The sequence below is a fragment of the Abramis brama genome (assembly GCF_963993115.1).
Source record: "Abramis brama genome assembly, chromosome: 18".
Lineage (NCBI taxonomy): Eukaryota > Metazoa > Chordata > Actinopteri > Cypriniformes > Leuciscidae > Abramis > Abramis brama.
Window position 1 is genome coordinate 18,669,001 of NC_139980.1, and position 24,857 is coordinate 18,693,857.

At 37.1% G+C, this 24,857-nt stretch overlaps 1 protein-coding gene across 1 annotated transcript; it reads left to right on the top strand.

Annotated features, from left to right (window-relative positions):
* Window positions 1–24,430, top strand: tagapb (T cell activation RhoGTPase activating protein b). Its single transcript, XM_084091074.1, has 14 exons — window positions 1–192; window positions 5,947–6,032; window positions 7,595–7,765; window positions 14,078–14,242; window positions 18,811–18,852; window positions 19,102–19,186; window positions 19,400–19,453; window positions 19,696–19,765; window positions 20,000–20,148; window positions 20,695–20,856; window positions 20,981–21,090; window positions 21,421–21,601; window positions 22,006–22,114; window positions 22,694–24,430. The coding sequence occupies exons 1-14, from the start codon at window positions 145–147 to the stop codon at window positions 23,833–23,835; spliced, it is 2,574 nt and encodes an 857-aa protein (XP_083947200.1). The 5' UTR covers window positions 1–144; the 3' UTR covers window positions 23,836–24,430.
* The last annotated feature ends 427 nt before the right edge of the window (window positions 24,431–24,857 follow it).

The following is a 24,857-nucleotide window of genomic DNA, read 5'->3' on the forward strand; positions in this document are numbered from 1 at the left end:
AAGAGAAGCCAGCGTTCATTTCAAACTGGATCGCAAGCAGGGTGCTGAAAACTCTTCTCAAACACTCCAGTTTTGGAAAAGTATCTTTGGGATAAACAGTGTGAGACTCTGGAAGCGGGCGGTGCTGTTAAAAGGTCTCTCAGAATGAGAAGGAGAGGAAGTTATGATGGCACCACTGCCCCCATACAGCCAGTGAGTACCTCTGAGGGTGGGGATATCAAAGTTTTTGCTTACTTTTTAAAATACAAATACAAATTCTTATGATCTATAAACAAAGTTTTATAGAATTAATAGATGTTTGTGCACTGTTCTATCTATCTATCTATCTATCTATCTATGATTGTATCAGAAAGAGACTTTTCAGAGACTAGCTTTTTATTCTCAAGTTTCAAATTTACAATAATATGGAATTTTTGTATAAATTATACAAAGCATGTATGTTTTGTAGGGGTGTAACAATATATCGTGTCACAATATATCACAATACAATAATGCATCAATATATTTCTTGGATAATGACAATATGTATTGTGTATAACTCACCCAAAATTAAAATTTCTGTGAGAAAAAATTCAAGTTTACAGAATTTTAGTGCCAGTACTACATTAAGCTACTATATAATGTTTAATATAATAATGCAATGGGGGAATATTTGTGGGTCCTGATAATGGCAAATGTCTTCTGTTAGCCTACATTGTTTTAAATATATATAGTCAGTGACAGAGTGCAAGCATGTCTAAAATAATTCTGAATTTTCAGCTTCAGAATCATGAATATTTTTATTATGGTGTCACTATTGTCCTGTGCATTGGGTTTCCAGCACCAAGTCCAAGCCTATTCATTTACACACACAATGTAATATCAAATTTAGCATTTTAATCAACAGTACATTTTTTGTTAACCTTTTACCACGTCTTAGAGTATTGCAATAATATCGTATCATGAGTTCAGTATCGTGATATGTATCGAATTGTGACATGAGGGTATCTTTACATTCCTTATGTTTTGTCATTTATATTAACTTTAAAACTTTATAACTTTGAAACTATTATATATTTGTATTATGTTTTATACATGATGTGGACTATAATTTATGACCAACTTATAACCAATTACAAATAAGCACTTACTAGCATGTTAATAAATATTGTTATAGCATAATTGTATCAGAAAATTATTTGACTGATTCATTCAATCATTCAGCACTTATTGGCATGCCAAACATTTTTGTTACCCTAGACTGATTCTATCAGAAAGTGATACAGTAAAATAAATAAATAAATAAATAAATAAATAAATAAAAATTATATATATATATTTAATTATTTAATTATGAATAATTCTATGTATTTTTTTAAATAGGTTATTTAAATATTTATATGATTGTTTATGAATTGGTTTGATTATTTGTATGATTAAATAGTCTGCTTACCTATTAAAAATAAGAAAGTGAACTCTTATGTTTCCTACAGTGATAAGTACTGGTTAGTAACACTGAGTGGAGTCTGACTTGCCATAACTTCACTGTTATACACTGAAGACTCGCATATAGTGAATAATACAGTTTCAAATTAAGAAATTTTATGACATACAACTGAATAAAGTGATTTTTTTTTTCTCCTTTTTGAAGCCAGAGTCCTTTGCCAATTTCAGACAGACTGATAAATTGGCTCCATGCTATACAAATGACACAGACTTGTTTTTCACTGGCTGCGTGAACAAGTGATCATTGTTTGGCGCCGCATAATTGCCCCAGAATGCAATAGTGCGGAAGAAGGTTCTAGAAAGGCTCTGTAATTATGCCATGTTGCATTAATATATACTAAATAACTGATGCATGCTGTGCTTGAATAGTGTTTGCCTCTAGTGGGACTCATGTTGAGATTATTGAACCCTGATGATATGTGAATATTAAAGCGCATACTAAAGGAAATGCTCAATTGTTCACATATGAATGCATAATTAATTGCATATGCACAATGACAGTTTGTACAATCATTTTTGAAATGCATCTTCTTTATCCAACATGCCTGTTTTTGGCAAATTCTTGACAGTGCTATTTGTATTTCATAATGAATTGGATATAAAAAATGTCAAACAAATTTGTTGGCTTTACAAAATGCATTTTGATAACAGTAAAATATGAAGTATAGCTCATTCACTGTTAAAAACACTTAAAACACTTAAACACTTAAGTCACACTTATGGTCCACACTTATGTATGAATCCCATTGGCCTATGTCAAACCAAGTATGTATACTAAAAGTATTTGGACATTTTCTAGTTGTCAAACATTAGTAGAATATGTCCATAACGGCCCTGTTTACAGCTGGTATTAAGATGCATTTTGGTCGATCGGATCACAAGTGGACGACGCTAAATACAGGTCTAAACGGGGTCTAAAACGTTTTGAGCTTGTCCACTTTCGACCACTTCCAGAGGTAGTCGAAAACGCATTCGGCCAGATTCGTAGTGTAAATGTGGTCGATTGCGTTCAAACAGCCACAAAAAAAACGCCTGCTCTCCGCTACTGACATAATTCGTAAACATTAAGGGAACTGCGCTGGCCAGATGATTTAAACTTTGTCAACTAAAGACACAAGTTTGGTTGGAAGACAAAAAAACGTACCAAGCAAAATGTTCTCTCACCATTCCTGATTTCTAACACACACTCACAGCGTTCAGCGTGGTCTTGCAGCTGTCAGAGCAGAAACTAAAACTGCTGCTCTCAGAATGTTTTTCCGTCGTCTTCGCACGTGTTCATTATGTAAATTGCTCAAGCTTATTTTGTCCATTAAATCGAAAGATCTGGGAAAAAAAAGACCCTCCCCTCCCCTCCCCTGATAGATTGCGTTGGTCATTATGGAAATGATCCTGTGTTCTTTAATTTGCATGTTGTCAGTAGATCACGCACAGAACTTTCCACTCCCATCAGCGCTTTTATGGAATTGCGCTCTCACGCTGATTTCCCCTCTTTAGTAAATCTGGCCCCTAGTGAGTAATGTTGCTGTTTGAGCATGAAAAAGCTCTGCAAAGTTACAAAGCACAAAGTCACTCCAAAGGAAGTTGTTCTCTATATCAGTGCACACTGGGTCTGAACTCCCTGATTGTAGACTTGAGTTTTCTTCCGGTAACATACACATCACAATATTCCTCATTAAAATAATCCCACCCATGGCATACGCAAAAAATGTTAGCATGGCCTGGTTGAGTTGTGTTAGTAGTTTGTTGTTACCATGTCCAAGAGACGCTGTTTTATCCACCCCAGATCAAACGCGGTTATGGTAAGGGGTGTGATATTTCCCAAACACGCTCGAAGCGGTTGACCAATCACAACACACAGTCCAGCCGACCAATCAGAGCACATTGTGCTTTTCGTAAGGACTATATATAGAGCACTCTATAGAGAGGTGCTGCAACAATGTAAAATATGTGAAAAAATCATGTTTTTTTTTTTACATTCAAGTATGAAAACCTATTGCAGTAGACCCAAAAAAACAAAAGACTTAAAAAAAAAAAAAAAACGCATAATAGGTCCCCTTTAACTGTAATTACAAAATGGCTCCAACAAATAAAGTTCTAAGAAAACATCTAGACTCAATTGTTAGCAAATGCCACTGGTTTGATATGTTGTATGTCTTCCAATGCCATTCAGGGATTTTGTGACCTAAGGGACCAAATGCTTTTTGGGTCCAATGTGAATCAGGATTTAGCCTGAATGTCATTGAAGAAGCCAAATCAGCGGAGATCGCTGACAAGTAGTGTGATTAAAAACAAAAGAAGACGAAAGAGGAGGTTTAATTTTGCATAAAGTGTAAATGACCCTTGCTCAGATTAATGAACTTTTACAAAGAAAGGGTGAAAAATGCAGCTCAGTCTGAGCCAAGTCCAGACCTAATAAGGGAACCGAATGTTCAGCCTCATTTTAGATGTTCAGTGGTTTACAAAACCTGTTTATTTGATAGGAAATAATGAGACCTGCTCTTGAAAGATGAGGGACTGTTTTCTCCAATAGGTCATTCATTCCTTTACCAATAGGAGGTGCACAAACAAAGCAGTTCTGTAAAGAGGTGTTATTGAAAAGAGGATTGCAGAATCAATAACTTCTAAGAAAAACCAATGTGCTGAATTGTCCTGTTGTGCATGTATATGGCCTGCAATGGATTTAAATGTCCCTTAAATACTGCTCTGATGCAGTCAGCCTTTAAAAAACATTAACTTGCACATATCTTAAAGGTCAGCATGTTTACCTTCTCTTCTGGCCTAGGTTACTATGGAAACAGGAAAGCAGCTGGCCGTTTCCTGTCTTTAAAAACATAATACTGTTCGATCAAGCTGTCATGTAAAATGATGGGATGCTGACTGCTTTGACAAGTCATTCTCTTATTTAAGTCTAGATAAGGCATAAGCCATGGCATATTTTAGCTTGCAACGATTCTAATTAGGTCATTATTTGGTTTATTCCTATTATCACTGTAAAGCTGCTTTGAAACAATCTATATTGTTAAGCGCTATATAAATGAAAGTGACTTGACTTGACTTGACATTCTGTGGACGTCATCACATATTCTTCAGCAGTAAAAATGTTTACATTTTTAAAGGTGCAAGATGACTTTTGCTGTAGCGTTTTTGTTAATAAACTAATAAATAAATGGTTTAAAACTATGTACAATCACATGATGTTAAGACTTAAGACTTAATGTTGACAGCAAATTTTCTAGCTGTGTCACACAACTGACTATTACTACTAATCATTACAATATGTTTATAGATTTAGTATACTTAATATACTCATTGTTGGGTGTAAGTAATTACTGTAATTTAATTACTTTTCCCCTGAAAAGGTATAGTAAGGGATTTCAGTCATTTAATTATTTACTTCTGATGTAATTGCATTAAATACTGAATAGACTAGAACAATTCTATATAAAACAATAGGGGATTTAACATAAAAATTGAATGTATAATGTTTAAAAGTATGTCTTTAATGTAACCTCCATTTAAATACTTGGTCAGTTCAAGAATAATTTATGCAATTTTATATTATTTATTTGAAAGAGCTAAAATTTCAGTTTTGTGTCTATCCTTGTATTGTTCAGCTGGTTGAGGTTGATATGGGATTTAGAGAGTAATTAGTAATAAGTAATACAATACTTTTTACAGAGAGTAATTAATACAGTAATCTAATTACACTGTTGAAGATATAATAAGCAGCTATAAATTACTTTTTTAGAGTAACTTACCCATCACTGTTTATATATTGAACCAGTGCTCAAAGCACTGCACAAAGCATAAACATGCTAACAAAATTTGCTAAAAAAAAATTAAAAATAATTTTCAATAAAGCGTTTTTTCTCTCGTATTTGGGGTTTCTTTAACCTTTATGTGTGCAGGACTTTTTTTGCAATTTTTGCCAAAGCATAAACATAAAATGTCCAAACAAGCAGTGCCAGCTAGTGATGAAATAAAACGCAATGACCCACAGCTCCCAAGGCACAATTCAGGGATGAATGCCAGGACAACAAGCACAGAGCGCAAACACACAATGGTCACCATGATATGCTTGAATGAATGAACAAATTTATAGTGCTTCCATCCAAAACACAGCCATAGCTGAGAGAGAAAGAAAACCTAGACAAGAAAAAAAAGAAAAAAAAGAAAATAAACAAACAATATGTGGCAATAGTTAATAAACAAACAAACGTAATTCATCAGGTTTCAAAAAAGCCAGTATCAATAGGAAGAAGATGAAAGCAGTCTTTATGGAACGAATGGAAGTTGAATATGTGTATCATCTTTCTGCCTTTTTCATCTGCTCAGTACGATGCAAACAATTTTTTATCACACAGAAATATACCTGTTCTTGTTCCTATGGTTTGTAGCTGAAGAAATAGAATAGAATTAAAAAATAAAAAAAATGAATAAAACAATGTCTGCTTTATACAGCACCTGCGATGTCTGGCTCAGAGGAGACGTTCTGCACCAAACCTGGTGCTGGGAAAGACTTTAGGAATGTCTTGGAGCCCAATAAGGTATGTGACTGCAGTTTATACAATCTATATATATATATGAAGAGTTCAGATGCAAAAGCCTCTAAGTGCCATCTGAAAATTTCTTCTAGAATGATCATTTTTATCAAGCTTGTATATTTAAGTTCAATAATTTCACTTAAATGGCAATGCAAATGACCTATTAATTGTCATTTAAGTGAAATTACTTAACTTAAATATACAAGCTTTATAAAAATTAGCATTCTAGAACAAAATTTCAGATGGCACTTAGAGGCTTTTGCATCTGAACTCTTCATATTGACATAATTTCCACTGAAACAGGAAGACAGGGCGGGACATATCGAACAGCTCCTCCCCCTTTTTAAAAATAGCCAATGGCATTTCATTTATATCACAGTTCGGCCATAGCCGTTAGGCTCAGGCAAAGCTGCATTTGACATCTTATGACAGCCACAGTCTATTAGATTCCCCTTTTAGATTTAATATGAAACTGTTACTAAAGCAAAACTGTAATAGTAATCATGCTAAGGATGTGTAGTCTGAAAAGAGGTGCATGGCACCAGTGTTCTCTTCTACTCCTCAGTGCTGTTTCTAATCCAACCGTTTCTCCTCCTAATCTCCTCCATATCGCTTTAAAATACAGCATTTTGTGTAGAATTCAAATGAGTCTAATATGTTTTGTGGTCTGGGCCGACTCGATCATAAGATCCGTTCTATGCTATCGTGTCTCTGGACCGTTGTTGTGCCGAATTATGTGACCATAGTAGACGCCAGGGTCTACCGTCATTACAGCGCCTACTAGAGTAGGGTCACAGAATTCGGTACTACGCCGGAGCGGATTGTGTGCGGCTGCGGTGGTTCAATGTGAAAACAGACTTCATTTGCCCCAATGGAAAGCATATTTACACAGTCTAAATCGTTCCATATCCCCAATATAGTAGGGATTCCATGTAGAAAATAGTAATTGTGTGAACAAGTGACCATTTCAGCCACAGCTTCAGCTTCTATTTATAATGTTGGGGACGGGACTCTTCTGATTCTAGAGATCATTTGATTGGACAGAAAATCTAATGAGAAGCTAAAGTGCAGAGTGATGTCATCAAAATAATTTATCCATATTGGCGTAAGTTGGAAACTGTAGGTTTTATTGTTTTGGAGCACATTAGCTTATAGATACCCTTAAGGCAAACACACTCATGCTAAAAGCCAAAAAACCTACATTTTGATTTCATGCGGGGACTTTAAACCCTCAGCTTGGTTCTCTCTGTTCGGTGCTGTCTTTGTTTTACAAAGCTGTAACATTCATTGTGTTTGGATTATCTTCTTTGTTTTTGTGATAAATAAAGTGCAAATAGATTCCCTGATCTTCATCTTGTCTGAGCTGATGTGACAGTTACATGGATTAAATATTTGAACTGAGTAAGAAAACTGTTTGACCCACCGCAAAGAATAATTCATTGATATTTTACCAACAATTTTCACCCACACACTATTGGATTTTCCCAATCGTACTTTTATTTCCTTCATCTGTGGTCAATGTTGTTGCATTGGTGGTTTATAGTGAGACATTCTCTGATCTTCAGGGAGGAAGCGCAATGTCTGGTGGCGGTGGATCAGTGTCCCTTTGTGCTGGGATTGACCAATGAGAACTCAGAGCTGATTCTGGATGCATGTGCTCAGCTGACCGAAGGACTGAAGACCAGGGAAAGACACCTGTTTCTCCTGAGTGATGCCCTGGTCATTGCCAAGCTCAAGTAAGAATTCTTCTGGTTAGCACACATACACAAACATGCACGTTTACTAATGTGCATTACACACTAAAATGGTGTACTATATTTAGAGCTGCTTTCACTTTTGACATGAAATGGGAATCACCCAGCTAACAAAGATTGTGATGGGATTTCCCCATCAAGTCTAATTTAGATGAGGTCAAAATGATTGGTTCCACTTTATTTCAATAGTCCACTTTAGACATTCTACTAACTATAAGTAACTTTGCAACTACATGTCAACTAACTCTCATTAGAGCATTAGTAGACCGTAGTAGACTGTCAGTAGACTGTTAGGTTAGGGTTAGGTGTTAGTAGAATAAGTTGACATGTAGTTGCCAAGTTACATATAGTAAGTAGAATGTCTAAAGTGGACTATCAAAATAAAGTGTTACCAAATTATTATTATGGGCCCACTTTATATTGTCTTTAACTAGTACTAACATTAAAACTAACCATTGATTCAATGCACTTATTGTGTATTCTGAATATGATTATTTATGTAACTACATCTGTAATCACATCTAAAATTACACTGTTTCTTTACCCTTTAGTCCACCTTTAAACCTAACCATACCACCAAACCTGTCCCTAACTTTACCCGTATCCCACCTAAATATATATTTTATATTTATTTTTCTTGTTTAAAGACACCTACTATAAAGATACCACTATTATTATCTTATTATTCTTATTTTAAATCGTCTGTTTTATTATATGTCTGTTTTGACCAAGAAAATGGCCCTAGTGATTTATGTACGATTCATAAATAAATTATTTTAATTTAAGATCCCTTATTGTTACATTATTTTCCTTACCACACTTTTAATACTTTGCATTGCTTAATGTGTTGACCCACATTAATCTATAAATTTATTTATTAATTCATGATTATGATACAAAAGGTCTAGAAGAAACAGGTCTAGAGACTCACCTTAAAGGAGTCGTAACCTAGTATTACCTTGGATACCCACGCTCTATTATAGTCTTTCAGGCCCTTCTAAAAAAGAAAAGTTGAAAATAAGTGGAAAAAAAATAAACACAGAGCTCCTCTGACCCTTATTTCTGAAGGCATTATTGTCTCGCGAGATCTGATGCGATATTTTGGCTGTCGTGGACAGTCATTGTAATAATGCAAATGAGGGGCGCGTTGATTGGTGGCAGGAAGGAGGGGGGTTGACACCGCAGGTAACGCTTCAGCATATCATTCCAAAATGACATCATGGCGCAAGTTGTGAACGTTTCTGCATCTTTCACGGTCGAGTGCATACTTCGAATCGGAATTCAGTAATGGCGGCGCTCGACTGAATATGAGGGGGAGAGGGGCAGGGCGGGCTTCCTGCAGCATAGGTCTGCGGTGTCCATATATGGTATATCCTGCCCCGACTTGACGTCAAGTCGGCGCAGAAATTAACATCACGTATTTGAGTGCGCGTGCACGTGGGCTGGTTGACGAACCCAGGGGTAAACAAACGCTTCACTTTTAAATATCGGCTTCCCGGCCAGTGTATAATCGTTAGGCAATCATAACATACATTTTTTCTCGTGGAAAAGTGAAAATTACAGGTCATGACTCCTTTAAGGAATATGGGGTTTTATTGTATTCCAATGATGTATAATGGTTGAAAAATATAATATTTTGGAGAAAAATTTGTATAAGGTACTATAAACTACTCGGTGGAAGCAATTTGAACATCTCTGGCACATGTCTATAGCACTAGCTGGGCTGTGGCAAGCTCTTGTTTAGTTGTCATGTGTAAACTTGGTGACCTTTAAGTGTGTTTTTCCCCTAGACAGCCCAGTTTGATTAACACTCTCCTGCACACATAGTATCTCTGCTACTTCTGTATTGACTGGATCTTCCTGTATTGATTGTCTGACCTTGATGTGAGAGAATAGACTGGACGCGGCTTGGATGGTTCGGCCATTCTGTCATCACTTATGTAAACTCCCATTTGGGATCTCAGAAAGCCAATAATCTCAGCTGCAGTTAGTGAAGAAACAAATCAAATACTCCAATGAGTTTTAATGGCCAAAACACTAGAAGCTTCTTTAATCTGCAGAGAACCGTTACTATTACATAACGCAGGACCCATGGTGAGGCTTATGCAATACCCGTTGCTTAACAATCTATCAGAGGTGCTGGAGGAACAAAAATAACAAATGAAAAATGTGTTAAATCATAACTTTAGCAACAGAAAATGCACAAATGGCTGAGTGAATTTGGTTTCTTAAGGCTTATTGTGATAATATAAATGTTCGTTTTCAGGATTTTAGAGCTTTTTTAAACAGCGTCCTTTAGCCACACCTAATGAAATATAAATGCCGCGGAAATTCAGCTACTTCCTTTTTTTTATAAATGTGGCATCTAAAATAAATGCTGGCACTGCATTTGTTTCATTCACTATTCACTTTTAAGTAATACTGTATATTAATATAGTGAAATGAAATATAATATTTATAATAAATATGTTGAAGACTGGTTATGATACAGTCAAATTCGGTCTAATCTTATAGTGGTGATGATGATGATGATTAAGATAGGCCTTCATCAGGGCTAAAGGCCAACCTGTGTCACGGTTGCAGTGTGACTTATTTTACATCTTGTGAAAAGGGGCATTATACCACCCCTTTAAAATGTTATATCTTCTAAATGCGAATTTTGTCATTGTTTTGGAGCGCATTTGCTTATAGATAACAGTAAGGCTAATATATTCATACTAAAAAACAAAAAACTTACATTTTGATTTCAAGGGAACTTTAAATATACAGAAGGAATAATTAACGGAATAAGAAACAGGTGTGTAACAATCAGAAACCATGGCAAAAACTATGAATGAGGACTCAGGCAAATTCTGACAGGGAAAACAATGCAAACTAGACTAAACAGAACATGAAAATGAAACTATGAACTAGACAAGACATGTACATGAAACCCTGGAGTAAAAGGTGCTTTTTTTCTTTCACAACAGTAAATAGCAACAAAAACCACTACAGTACTTTCCCAAACACTGTAAAATCTGTAAAGTTCCTGGGCTATGCAGTTATGAAGTGTAATGACAATTTGTGAATTAATAATCTGATTTAATAATTTGTAAAATGTTGCCAAGGATTTGCTTATTTATTTTTTATGAGATGTGTATCTCTGTCTCAAAATACATGTGATCAAAATGTATGCTTATGAGTTTCAGTTTTGTTTTGAAGATTGGTTGTTTGGGCCGAGGCCAAAAAGGCAGAAAGGCTGAACTACAAATTATTTTCCCTGATTTTTAGTGAATAGATTTGTTGGTAGATTTGCAAAGTTGTCCTACGCAGAGTGCTTCAATTAAAACAAGGATTTAGTTAATCAATGTGAATTAAATCTTAAATGAAATTTGTTCACAATAAAAGGAGTGTGTCTCTTCAGAAGACTTGGATTAAACCACTTGATTGAATCACCTTCACAATCTCTTTATGAACTTTTTGAAGCATCAAAGTTTTGGTTACATGGACTCTCAGGTTTCATTAACCATTAACGGCAGATAGACAATGAAGACGAGGGAGAGGTGGATCTAACTGCAACTTTTAAGTTTTATTCTCAAAACACAAAACAAAGATGATAATCCAAGCAAACAGGAGCAAATGTAACAGCTACGCAACATAAAGATAATACTGACCCAAGGACTTAGGAAACTGAGGGCATATAAATACACAGGGAAACAAGATAATGAGCAACTCAACTAAACAGGTGATGAATGTAATCAGTAACAATGTGAGATTAAAATAAGTGTGTCCCAAAGCATAGCATGTTGATAAGAGTATCCCAAAAGTCCCCAGATGGTCTATATTTCCAGTAGATTTTTGAAGTGTGTATCTGTGCACACTCTAATGGCTAATATTACCCACAACCCATTACGCTTTGGAGAAGGATTCGATTTAGAAACACGAATAAAAAGTGTTTAAAAAAAACTACAAACATGGCGGATGTGCACGACTGACGGTTAAGTAGAGAGGTTTAGATAAAAGGGTTTGAGGGACTAAAAAATAATAAATAATGCTGTCTGCAACAAAATAAATTTTTGTACTGATCCATTTGGTCATTAACATTTAAATGGATCATAATGCAAAAATTTGAGGAGAGTTCCCTGATCCAAAGACCCATGACTGACAGATCAACATGCTACTTCTTTTCTCTCCAATAAGGTAGGAAATTAAATGAAAATAAATGTGGAGGATGTTAACTGTGACAAGATGATTGACAGGCCAATGTGCGGTGACCAAATGCATGTAAATATGTGACAATGCGTCCATTAAAGACACAATTTAATGATGTGATGGTATGTCCTAAAGCTTGCCTATACTCTTCTACTACGCCCTCAAAAGTGTGTATTTTTATATACATACTTTTAGGGAGTAGTATAAGTAGTATAGGCGAATTGGAACGCAGCATTGGGAAATGGGGAACAAAAGAAACAGGAACAGAACACATGAAAAAAGGTGATACAAACTAAGAGTCCATAAAACAGAATGAAAACCTAACAATAGGGCCCCCGGTGTAGGGGACAAGGCAATTATATATTGCAGTTCCATGTTACAGTACATTATGTACATTCATAGACAACTGCACAGATACCCTAGGCCTAGCCTGACGTCGTCATACTCAGATTCTAGTCAGAATGTGAGTGCGATACTGCTCCATTGGGCTGTGATTATGGGGCGTGTTTCAACCGAACCAGGAAGGAAAATGCCTCTGCACTCAATTGGATAGACCTACAACCAATCAGAGCAACGGAGTAAGTGACGTATGTTCTTCATTCATCTTTCCGATCGACAAATGCCTTGATTGCGGTTCTCTGTTCCTCTTTTAAAATTAATGTGCTGTCGATATCTTCTATAACAGACGCGATGGCGGAATCTACACATGATGTTTCATAAACAAAGTTCGGGAGGAGCACGTTCAAATAATCAATCCAATCAACTTGTCATCAAACAATTACCATGTCTACTCTATCAGCATGAGAGGAAGCATATATTCACTCTGTCAACTCACCTAACATTCCTCGACAGTTTTCAGCATCCCTCCACGCACTCTTGGCTTGTTCTTCCACAGCCTGGAATACGGGGACTTTGAGTTCGGGCCGAATACCGAGCCCGGAGCCCTCTCCTCGGACAGCACGCCAAATATGCATTTATTCTATCTGACTTATTTGTAAGTGTGAAATCTCAATTCTCCAGCGGCAGTCATCTTTGTTGTAAACGAATTCAACCCAAGCGCTCGTTGGTGACGTGGATGATTACGTTATTGTTGATCATCTGTCCATCATCGTATAAAGCCCGCCCTGACAATTTGATTGGTCCGAACAGAGAGCCTAAGTCCCTCCCCTTCCGGTGGACCACTATGGGACCTTATTTTGGAAAAATATTGTATGGTAGTCAATGGCGAGAGACAACAAATATTTTGATCTCATTTGAATTGTGCCCTGAATTACACATATGATGTTTGTCAGTTTAAAAGTTACATTTTAAAGTCAAGAAAGTCGCAGTTTGATGTAAAACTGTTGAGGTATAAGACTGTGAAAATACGTAATTAGAAAGACTACAAACCCAAAAGGCACACACGTGACATCATACCTTTTCTCTCAATGAATGAAGCTAACTTGAATGAAGCTAACGTCTGTCATTTTTTTCTATAGTCTTACGTTATAATCGTAACGTTACGCCGTCATGCCTGAGTGTTTTGTACCAGACTGCACACATACGAGCAACAGTGACGTACATAATGCGAGACGAGAGATGTAGTTCATTGAGCGATTTTCACATAAAACTAAATGTTACTCTTCTGTTTTATGACAAACTGCGACTTTCTTGACTTTCATAATTATTTTTTAAATTGACAAACATCATATGTGTAATTCAGGGCACAGTTCCGACGGAATAAAAATATAAGTTGTCTCTCGCCATTGACTAGCATACATATTTTTTCCGAAATAAGGTCCCATGAGCCAGAAGCGGAGGGGAGGGACTTAGGCTCTATAAAAATGTTGTGGGTGGGGCTAAGTTCGGCTGGCATCCAGGCTACAGATACCCTGTTAGAGTCAGAGAATTTTACGATAATAACAAGTTGACTACATTATGCCAATAAAAATTCAAAATGTTCTTGTAGATCATTGCCATATTGCAAAACATAACAAGACAATATATATATATATATATATATATATATATATATATATATATATATATATATATATGTATGTATATATATATATATACTGTATATATATATATATAGAGAGAGAGAGATTTCTGTGTTTACAGGTCAAATGCAAGTTACAGACTGAAATACAGAATTGATTTAAAGGACTTGTGGGTGTGCAGCTTTGAAAATGAAGATGAGGAGGCAGAAGACGAAGAGACAGGTGTTGATCTAAGGATTTCCATCGTATTGGCTTGGTCTGTCTCTCTGTGCCTGGTGTCCTTCCGGTGAGTTTTTTATTTATTTATTTATTTTTTATTGGAAAATTAGTGGTTTGGGACTAAGCTCTGCAAGAAAGATCTCCAGGAGCAAGACTGAACACTCATGAGAACAGCATGTGGGTAGTCTGTGGGCATGTTGTCTGATGCTGAAACTAGGCTGCTAACCAAAACAATACGCAGTCAGGATGCTAATGCTAATGTATGATGACAAGTGCAGGGCAATTTGAGCAGGTATATAAGGACGTTGCAGTCATTGTGAGATGAGTAGGTGTTTTGCAAAGCTTCATTTGAAAGTGGGGTATGTAGGTGTTCTCACAGGTGTTAGGAGTTGGTTGCACCACTCAGGAATAAGTCTACTTGAACAAGTAGAAACCCTTAATGTAACAGAATAGGCAACCAGAAAATGTCTTCTTATTCAGGAAGATGTAGAGAGTATGTGATAAGTAATACTGCATTTACTTATGGTGTTCAGCATGAACATGTGGTTTTTGACACGAGACATTAAATGGAAGTCAGTGAGTATCTGCCATCAGTATCAAAGGGCAGTTAGTATAACAGGAATAGTGAAGTTCAGTTGAGGTTTAGTCACATGTTTTCAAAACCAATAGAGGTTATTCCAAAAATAAGCCTACCGCAACACTTAATGGAAATTAAGGCAATGAGAGGGAAGAGAGTGAAGAACTTTATGATGATGGGTACTAACTAACTGTATTGAATATGCACTTGTAGTATTTTTCAAATCATTCATTTTTTAATAATCTTTGGTTACACTTTATTTTAAGGTGACGTAGTTAAATTGTACTTATTCAAATAAGAAACGAGTAACTACAGTGTGTACTTAATATAGAGTTACTGTTACTAGTACTATACTGTTATCGCCAGTGGCCCATGCATATCGACTGTCACTAAAAATCAGTGGTAAAACGTGTGGAAATGCTAGATTTTTTTTTATAGCTGGCAAAGTTAAAGTCTAATGAAATACACGGACACCTTATTTTTGTCCTTTCAAAAGTAACTGGATGCCCTGCTACATATATTAGCCTACTACAGTAATCATAATTGTATTTAAAAACATATAAATTGTTTCTATACACACTATAAATGCATATATTTGAAAATAATACATTTTCCGCTTAAAAACAAAAACAAAACGTTCTGTCCTACATAGCTGATCGCGCCCCCTAAATCCACATAATAAAGATGTACAGTGACACATATTTTCACAAATTAAGCATACGTTCCATACACTAGAGGTATTATCGAAATATCTAAATTTTAATAACGAGTGATTATATTTAACAAAAAGCAAGTAAAACGGTCAGGGTTCCATTTTAGACACACACACACACACACACACACACACACCTCTGAAGCGATAGAAAAGTCCTCGGGACCGCATCACTAGACGAAACCTGCATTGGTGTAGGCTACAAGGCCGAAGTCCACCATTCTCCCGTTGAATGGTTGCTACACACACATAGTTCACACACATAGTTTAGATGTGTCCATGGTTGATGGCCAACCAACCGCCCGCAGTCAGAGTCTAGCCCGGGCAGCATCGTGGGGAAAGATGCACTGGAACTTTTGCACCACGAAAACAAACGCGCGTCCCATCATTGCTCTCTCATCTACTACGTCTGTCATTGAAAAGTTCCACGTGGTGTCATGAATAATTAAGAGCAAGTGTCTTCTCATTGGATAAGAAAACTCAGTACATGAATAATAATGAGACACCGATGAGTCATCAGAGTACTAGTGGACACGATGAAGATTTTAAACCCGGAAGATGAAAATAGCGGGAAAAAAATAAAATGTAACCATTTTCTCCCTACTATTAAATCTAACAGATGCTAACATTGTCTTCAATGGTGTTCAACACACATACCTCTGTTAAAATCTCAGAAAATTTGGTTTAGGGTTTCATGACCCTTTAATATAAAGTGTTACCTATTATGTTGTCATGCTTTAAAGAAGTATACTTATTTTCAGTGTGTTGACTAGCATACTAAAGGACATTTTAACTGTATTGTATTATTGGATATTAAAGTTAATTATTTTAAATGTTCTAAATTGCAACTTCATCTTTACAAATGTGTAATTACAAATATATGTAAATACATAACACAAGTTTCAATAGGAATAACATTAAAGTATATATTTACTTTAGTATAAATGCTTGTCAGGTAACACTTTATTTTGATGGTCTTTTGAACATTCTCTTAACTAAGTAACTTTGCAACATGTGAACTAACTCTCATTAGAGTAGGCTATTAGTAGACTGTCTGCTTAATACCTGCTACCTCTTTATTGTGATGCTCCCCAACAGACATTCTACTGACTATAAGTTACTTTGCAACAACATGTCAACTTATTCTAACCCTAACACTACCAGTCTACTAATACTCTACTAACACTAGTGAGAGTGAGTAGGCATGTAGGTGCAACGGTAGCTACTTATAGTAATGGACCATCAAAATAAATTGAAACCGCTTGTCAGCATATTCAGTAAAGAAGTAATTATTAAATTATATAGCCTACTAAGAAGTCCTATTTAACAAAAACACTCAAAAGTTCAGCTAACTGCATTTAATATAAATGTTGACTATAATACATTTTCATTTAACTGCAGTTAACATACAACTAAGGGCCAGATTTACTAAAGGTTTGCACTGGAGCAATCCCTCTTTTGGAGTTAAAAAATACTGTCAGGATTTACTAAAGACACGCATTGAAAAATTTGCGCTGAAAAGGCACATTTATTTTTGTGTCTGATATTATTGCATATGCATTTATAGGAGCTTCCTTTTCAGACGCAAAATTTATGGGAGGAGAGTATATACATAAATCCTGCAATGTGATTTACTGAGGTTTGCAGTAGACAGTTTACTAGTATTTGCACCCATGGTGGATTTAAAGGGATAGTTCACTAAAAAAATAAAATTCTGTCATAATTTACTTGCCCTAATGTTGTTCCAAACCTGTATGAGTTTCTTTCATCTGTTGAACACAAAGGAAGATATTTTGAAGAATGTTGGTTATCAAACAGTTTCTGGTCCCCATGGACTAGTATTTTTTTTCCCCATACAATGGAAGTCAATGGGGCCCATCAACTGTTTAGCTTCACACATTCTTCAAAATATCTTCCTTTGTGTTCAGCAGAAGAAATACATTTATTGAATGTTTGTATAAAATCAATATCACATTTGCAGTCGAGCTCATATTTATGAAAACAGCTCTCTTGCTCTTGTGATATTGCTTGATATTGCCATTGGCGGAAATTTCCGTCATTTATGAGACAACGCTTCCCGCTATTGATGGACATTTCCGGAAGGTGGATGTAGATGGCACAGGCTGATGGGTCCTTAACTCAATTTGGTAGCGATCGCATGCTTATCTACATAACTCAGCTGATCCGTTGCTGTTGCATCAGCAACCAATGAGCTGCAGCTCAACATTCAAACAAACACCGGTATTGTTGCTGTTAGCAGTCTGCAGCACACTTTCAGAGACCCTCCACCTTCCCCAGCTCCACCTGTTTAGATCTGCTATGGGGGTTATTTCATGTATGTTACATGCAGCAGCAGCATGTCTTGAATGTATGAATGTATTGGCAGTAGCAAGTCTCGGTACTTGCTCTGCAGCAGCAGCAACGTGGCAGATCTATTCTTCCAAGACCAAATAAATTAACATTGCCATATCCATTACCATGCCAATCTCTCAGAGAGTTGTCATGACAGAAATGATGTTAACAAATAAATCAGACAATGCACTGGCAATTTAGTGATATCCCCGCAGTTGTATTTTTGACTGCATGGTCTTGAAACAAAATCCCGAATACTCTTGTTCTGAGACAAAGACAAGATCAAGTACAAACGCGGTTGAGACCGAGACAAGACCGAGACCTTCAAAAAACTAGTCTTGGGTACTCACTTCTGAGAAATCACACTGACAGTTCACCTGTGAAAAAAAATAAAATAATAATAATAATTGGTCAAGGCACATTCAGTAGCTAAATCTTGCATAACTTTGTAAAATGGCTAAACTGTATGTAACATTTTTAAATACTATATTTTACTGTGAATAACAAAATGTTAGGGTTATAAAACACATACACAGTGGATAATTCAGATAGCTTTGAATGTGTATCTCACATTTATGCACCTATAACCATGTCTAAAACAAGTTGTAAGAAAGGCAGAACTTAAAAATAAGATGTTAGTCATCTTTCCTGCAGAAAGCATCTATACTTCACACTATTCCAAAAATATAAACTGATTACACACATTTCACACTCTTCCTACCTACACATTTTATAAGGCCTAATCTAACTTTCGAAAATGAACTGCGAGTCACACAGCCAAACTTTCCACTTGTCGCCTAGCCACACTGAAATGAGGAAGTGGTAGCTGTCGCTGTGATGCTGCTTCCTGTCCTCATGACTCGCTGAGACTTTCCTGCCCTTTCTGTTGTAAAGAGGTCGAGCGTGTGTGGCCTCTTCACATTCACAACATAATCACGCGCTCTACACTCTCTGTGGATTACTAACTCACACCATGCTGTTCTCTCACTTGCAGTCTGCCTGAGCTAAAGGATCACTGGTTGGAAACTCTACACAGGTGAGGTGTCATTTTGTTCATATCATAAATGCAAAAGGGGAACATACTAAATTCTGAAATTCAAGGTTAACTCGATTTGTTATGCTAAATAGTGGATTTAGACTTCAGAACCCCACCGTCAATGCAAATCTCTCCAGTTACGGACGCAGAAGTCTATTAGTATGTTTACCGGTGGTGAACTTCTTGCTGTTAAGTCACTATATGTGTCGCGCATAACAGATAATGTTGCAATTTCAAATGTCATTGCAGGAAAACTGCAGAGGCAAGAACGAGTGCAGGCAGCACTTCCCCACCGCCCAGCGTCCTCATGAAGGTGCTGAGTGGAAATACCACGGTACGCGTTCTTCTGTCACTGATTCATAAACATTAGTGATCAGATTTCCAAGGGTCAAACTGCATAAATGCTTGGAATGGGATATTTTTCTTCTATGCCTTTTATCTCAGATGATGTAAGTCCTCAGCCTTGGTCTGTGTATGGAAATACCTTCGGTCTTGCCGTACAGATAATCAACTGACATTTATTTTGCTGTTTTTCTCTGTCTTACAGAATAAAACTCTTAGTGGAGTTGGGATGGAATCTGGCGTAGAGTTGCCTTTTGATGTGAGCACTCAGTTTTTCTTGTATTCACCAGTTCACAGTAGATGTTTACCTTTGGCAAACACATTCTTTCTAAGCGAGTTACTTCCAATGACACTTGAAAATGACTACAGCAACAAAAATAAGGATGCTAAAAATGAATGAAAAGTAGTTTTGTTGTAGTTTTGACAGTTGCATGTGTGTAATTTGAAGTCACACTTTAATACTCCTTCATGCGCTCATGACAAATATGTGCCTGTTCCCAGGGCAACGGCAAAATCTCCACCCTCCCAAAGCAGTTTCATAACCAGGAGGCACATTCACAGCAGCCTACTGGTGAGTTTGAACTAGTCAAAATGGCTGTTCGAAACCACATGTTTGGTTAGGTGCCCGCCAGAAACCAAAAAAACTGTGAAACTGAGTGTGTGTGAAAATAAAAGTGCAAGAAAACAAAGGTGTGAAAAACACAGTTTGAAGACATCACTGCTTTACTCTAGTAGTAAACATCTTAGATAAACTGTTGTTCAATTTGAAGTAATGCTTATATTGTATTTTTCTTGACCTGAACAGAGAATGGAGGCAAAAGGAACTTTTTCACATTTAAGCTGAAGAGAAGCTCTCCAAACCCAAGCGTTCCTGCTCATCCTGAGTCCAATGCCAAGAACTTGCTGTTTGGACGACATATACAAGATGACACCACTCTTCCAAAACCAATTACTGTACGTCAGTGTATTATATTGATGTATTATTATCTTATAGTTTGTTGTCTAAGAACAAGTAAATAGCAATCTGTCTTCAAAAACATCACCACAGATGCAATTGGTAGAACACGTGATGTTTATTTTGACAGGCATCGTCTAATTTCTTGCTAACCTTATCCAGACCTCAATCAAAAACTTTCGAGATAATTCTGATTGGAGACAAAAATATGGCAAAAAGAACAGCCGTTTAAGAAGTTTTTTATAGAATCAGTCAAACCCCTTGCCAAAAAGACAGAGGTGATGGTATGCAAAAAAGTAAAGTGGCCTTGGGTCATAGAAAAATCGTTTCAAGTCATAACATTTTGATGACAGATTATGAAGACATTCATTTTTTGTTTGTTTTCTTTGGAATAACATGCACTGATGAATCATTCATGCACCAGAAAGAAAAGTAAATATGGCACATTTTTGACTCCAGGATCAATTTCATGTTGACTTCAGCCCTTAAAGTTGGTAGAAGATTTTATATTCCTCAAGCTTCTCATGTTTTTGGCCCTCCAACAGGAAACACTCATGTTGCTGTTCAGGAAGGGTCCATTTACTGAGGGTGTTTTCAGAGTCCCATGCAGCTCCAAAAACCTGAATACCCTCAGAGATCAGCTGAACTCTGGGGCCGAGGTAGACATGGAAGCCCTGCCTGTGACACTCTTGGTTGGATTGTTGAAGGTGAATAATACACTGTTTGCGTTAGGCCCAGCCTTTGCCTGTGTGTGTCTCTTATCAACATCCCTTCTATTTTTGAGGTGTCTGTTAAGCAATAAGTCATTTCTTTAATTTAATGTACTGACAGATTTACCTGAGGGAACTCCCTGGAGGCCTTCTTGTATTTGAGCACTATGAAAGCTGGATGAGTGCTCTGGAGAAAGAGAGGGCAGAGGATGCTCAAAGTGAGCTGAGAAGGTGAGTAGGACTCTCTCTTGTGACCTAGCTGTAAACTCACTGTAGTTTCAGGGTGGATGGTATTTAGAAACTGTGAGCAGATGTGTGGGCTGTTAAAAAAAAAGTCCCTGGCACAGATGTGATGATAGAAATGGGACTTTTCTGTGGGCTTTCTATGTACTCTTCAGAGGTTTGAAAATAGGGAAATTGGAAGCTGAAGTCTGGCCACAAAATGTCAGAAAGGTGGTTCTGTTTTTGTCCTTCTCCCCTCATCAAAATTAAAATGGGAGGAGTGGTTAATAGAAAACGGACCTAACTGTTTTTTTTTTCTCTATTGTTCCCTGCTCTCAGAATGGCCGAGAAGTTGCCCAAAGCAAACAGTCTTCTCCTGCAGCACCTGCTGTGCCTGTTTCACCACATCAGTCAGCATTCAGAAACCAACAAAATGGATGCCAAGAACCTGGCAGTGTGCATTGCTCCAACCTTGCTGCACCGTGACAGTCAGCCCCTAGACATGGATGATGTAGAAAAGGTCAGACACTTGGCTGGAGTTTTTTTTTCTTCCCTTCCTTTTTTTTTTAAATGACACTTCTAAATAATCTATTATATTATATCATGAAATGGTTTCTTGGAGTCTGCCTTGGTGTTGAACCTATAGCTTTAAAAATAGAACTTAGCTTAGCCTGGATCGTGTCTGAGCAAGAATATATGTCAAAAGTCTCCTCAATGTTTTTTTTTTTTTTTTTTATGATCCACCTCTGCAGTCTCGATTTGACTAATCTGTTGATTTAAGTTCAAAACTTGGCACTGTCATATGCATAGTGTGGTTTAGATGCATAAGAAACCACAGCACCAAAAGCACTGTGACACTGAGTTGCACACAAAACTTAACATATTATATTAAAGACACATCATTCTTTTTATTTTGTTTTTTAGGTCACAAAACTTATCCAGTTCCTAATTGAAAATTGCTCTGAGGTATTTGGACATACTATCCTGATGCTTTTTGGGGATTTAGAGGAACAGGACTCCATGGACAAGTCAGGTAAATACATCTTAACTATTTAAATAAGAACTGAAATATAATACTTTAAGATCAATGCACCATTGATAAGCCCTTTCTGATTTGATATGAGGCCGTTTTATCCCATATTGCAATATATCATATTATAAATCATATCATATTCAAACTCAATACATAATATCCAACCTATCACAAGCTCAATTTATGATTTTGAGGTTGACCACAAACTCAAGTCTCAACAGAATGTTCACCAAACTATGCATGGCATTAATTTGCATTTAGAAATAGGCCTTAAAGCTGATGTTTCTGATGAATTGCATTACATCAGTCCCTATTAGAAAATCCAGCTTAAGCTAGTAGCTGTGTTTTGGAACATGGTAGCTAGTTTTTAGCTGATCTAAACTGGTCCAAGCTGGCCAGCTTTTGCAAGTTGATCAGCTACTATGTTCCAAATATTAGCTTGATCATCTAGAGCTGGTATGACTCAACCTCATTGGTAGAGCAAATGTTGGGCTGGCTGGTATGCTCGAACGAACAGAGAATTGTTTTGATAGTATGACAGAGCCATGCAGACCTTTAACATTGATTTATTCTCAACAGATTCAGCCTCCTTGATGTCCCCCAATATATCATTCGATGTCCACCAGCATGACTCAGCGTATGACAGCACAGATCCTGATGTTGATTGTGATTGCATGGAAGTTGAGAGCCAGACTCAAGAGGACAACATGATGCCACGTGGGAGCCCAGGCCTAAGCAAGATAGGACGCTCTGACATTCAGTCTTGTTCCTCTGACGCTATATTTGATGCTTTCACAAACCCCTTCAATCGCCGGTGCTCTGAGCCCTCCATTTTTCCTTCTACCTCCATAACGGGTTTAAGAGAACTTGCCCGCAGCCATGATGATTTTTCGACAGAGAAGGAAGACTTTGACAGCCAACCACTCAAGAAGCAGAACTCAGATGACTCCTTCTTGCATCCCCACCGCTGTGAGAACAGAAGAACATCTAAGACTGGTTCCTGCCCATCATTTTGTTCCTCAGATAGTAGCTCCTCAACTCTCTCAGAGCAATCAATAACCACCTCACCACTGCCATCCCCTGCAAGCCCTCGCAAAAGCCAGTCTACTAGGCATTCATCCTTTATGAGTAAGTCTAGACATAACCAAGGAGACGTTGAAGTGAACCGTCGATCCCTCTCAATGAGGGCCAAAAGCATTGGAAACTTTACATTTAACAGAGGCAGTCTGAAAAAAGGGGACTCTCAGAAGGAAGTTGCCTTCCCTTGTGAAACGCTCCAAGAGGACTCACAAAATGAGACAGAGAACATAGATGAGCTCGTCCGGCGTCGACGGCCTCTCTCCGCCATCGAAGTCTTCCAACAGGTGGATAGTCGTATGCCATGCAGCCCCCCATCCTATGAGCAGGCGCTGCAGACCGGAGCACAACCGGCCCCTCCACAGTACAGGGCCATGACAGTTCAACATGCCAGAGAGCTGGGCAGGAAATCTCGCCCCATTTCTATGAGCGACTACCTATTGGACATTTACAAAGTTAAGGAACCTGCAGAATGCATAGAAACATTCACAGAAAGTGTTCAATCTGTAGAACCACAGCCGGTGTCATTCCGGCAGAGGGCAATGTCCGAGTCAGTATCCCAGATGAGGAACGACAAAGTGTCCCGCAGGTGTAGTCAGCCTGTATTTGAGGAGTTCTCCTATGCTAAGGAATCTTATGTGTGAGTGTTTCTTTCTTAATTGTAAAACTGTAAAGATGAAGTGTGTGATTTGTGTGCCACTAGTATCACCTTGTTTTCAAACAGGTTTCCCAAACACTCCTCCCATCGGTCAGTTTTGCCCCAAACTCACATCATTGGTTGATCCACTGTTGCCATGTTGGCCTGGTCAGGATAATCAACCAAGCAGAGCAATGTTTTGATAGTGCCACAATGTAAACACCTTTCATGTAAATCAACCCATAAAATGGCTTCCTTATAGCTGACTCTAAAGTTAAGTTGGGATAGGAGAACATATTTTAACATAGAAAAATTGCACACTTCAGCTTTAAAATAACCTGCAACTGTTAAGCTCAACTGTTTGACTTAGTGACACATAGTGTTACAGTGATTTTATATGCTAATATTGAATCATTTTAAACTCTTGCCAGTATGAAGCTATGTAAATAGACATTTACAACAATTAAATTGTATAATATAATAAATAGTGTATGTTGGTAAAATAATAATTTTGATGTAGTCCCAATGTAAAGCTGTAAAATACAAGATTTCTGTAATATTGCTACTTTTTATTTCACTACAATAAATAATCTTAGAGGCCACATCGTATGAACTCATCCCTGACCGTCTCGAAAAGCTGTTGAGTCTTAGGGTTATTTCACCTTATGAACACTGGGTTTTTGGGTAACATTTTTTGCTTACCTTCATGTTGTTCCAAATGAATTAAATACTGGTTGCTCTTTTCCTCGCAATTATGATGAAAGGTAATTAGAGATTTCTAGCTTCATGAAAGGAGAAAGTCTTTTTTTTTTTTTTTTTTTTGTCTGACTGATATTTGTTTGTTTGTCATTTTGCAGATTCATTGTATTAAAAAGAGTTGCCTGGATAAAAAGTCTAAAATTCATCTTTAGTGTTCCACAAGAATAAAATCATGCTGTTTGTGCTTGGAATGACATGAGATTGAGTAAATGATGACAGAATTTTAATTTGTAGGTGAAATAATTTTTTTGATCTTTGTTCCTTTGGGAT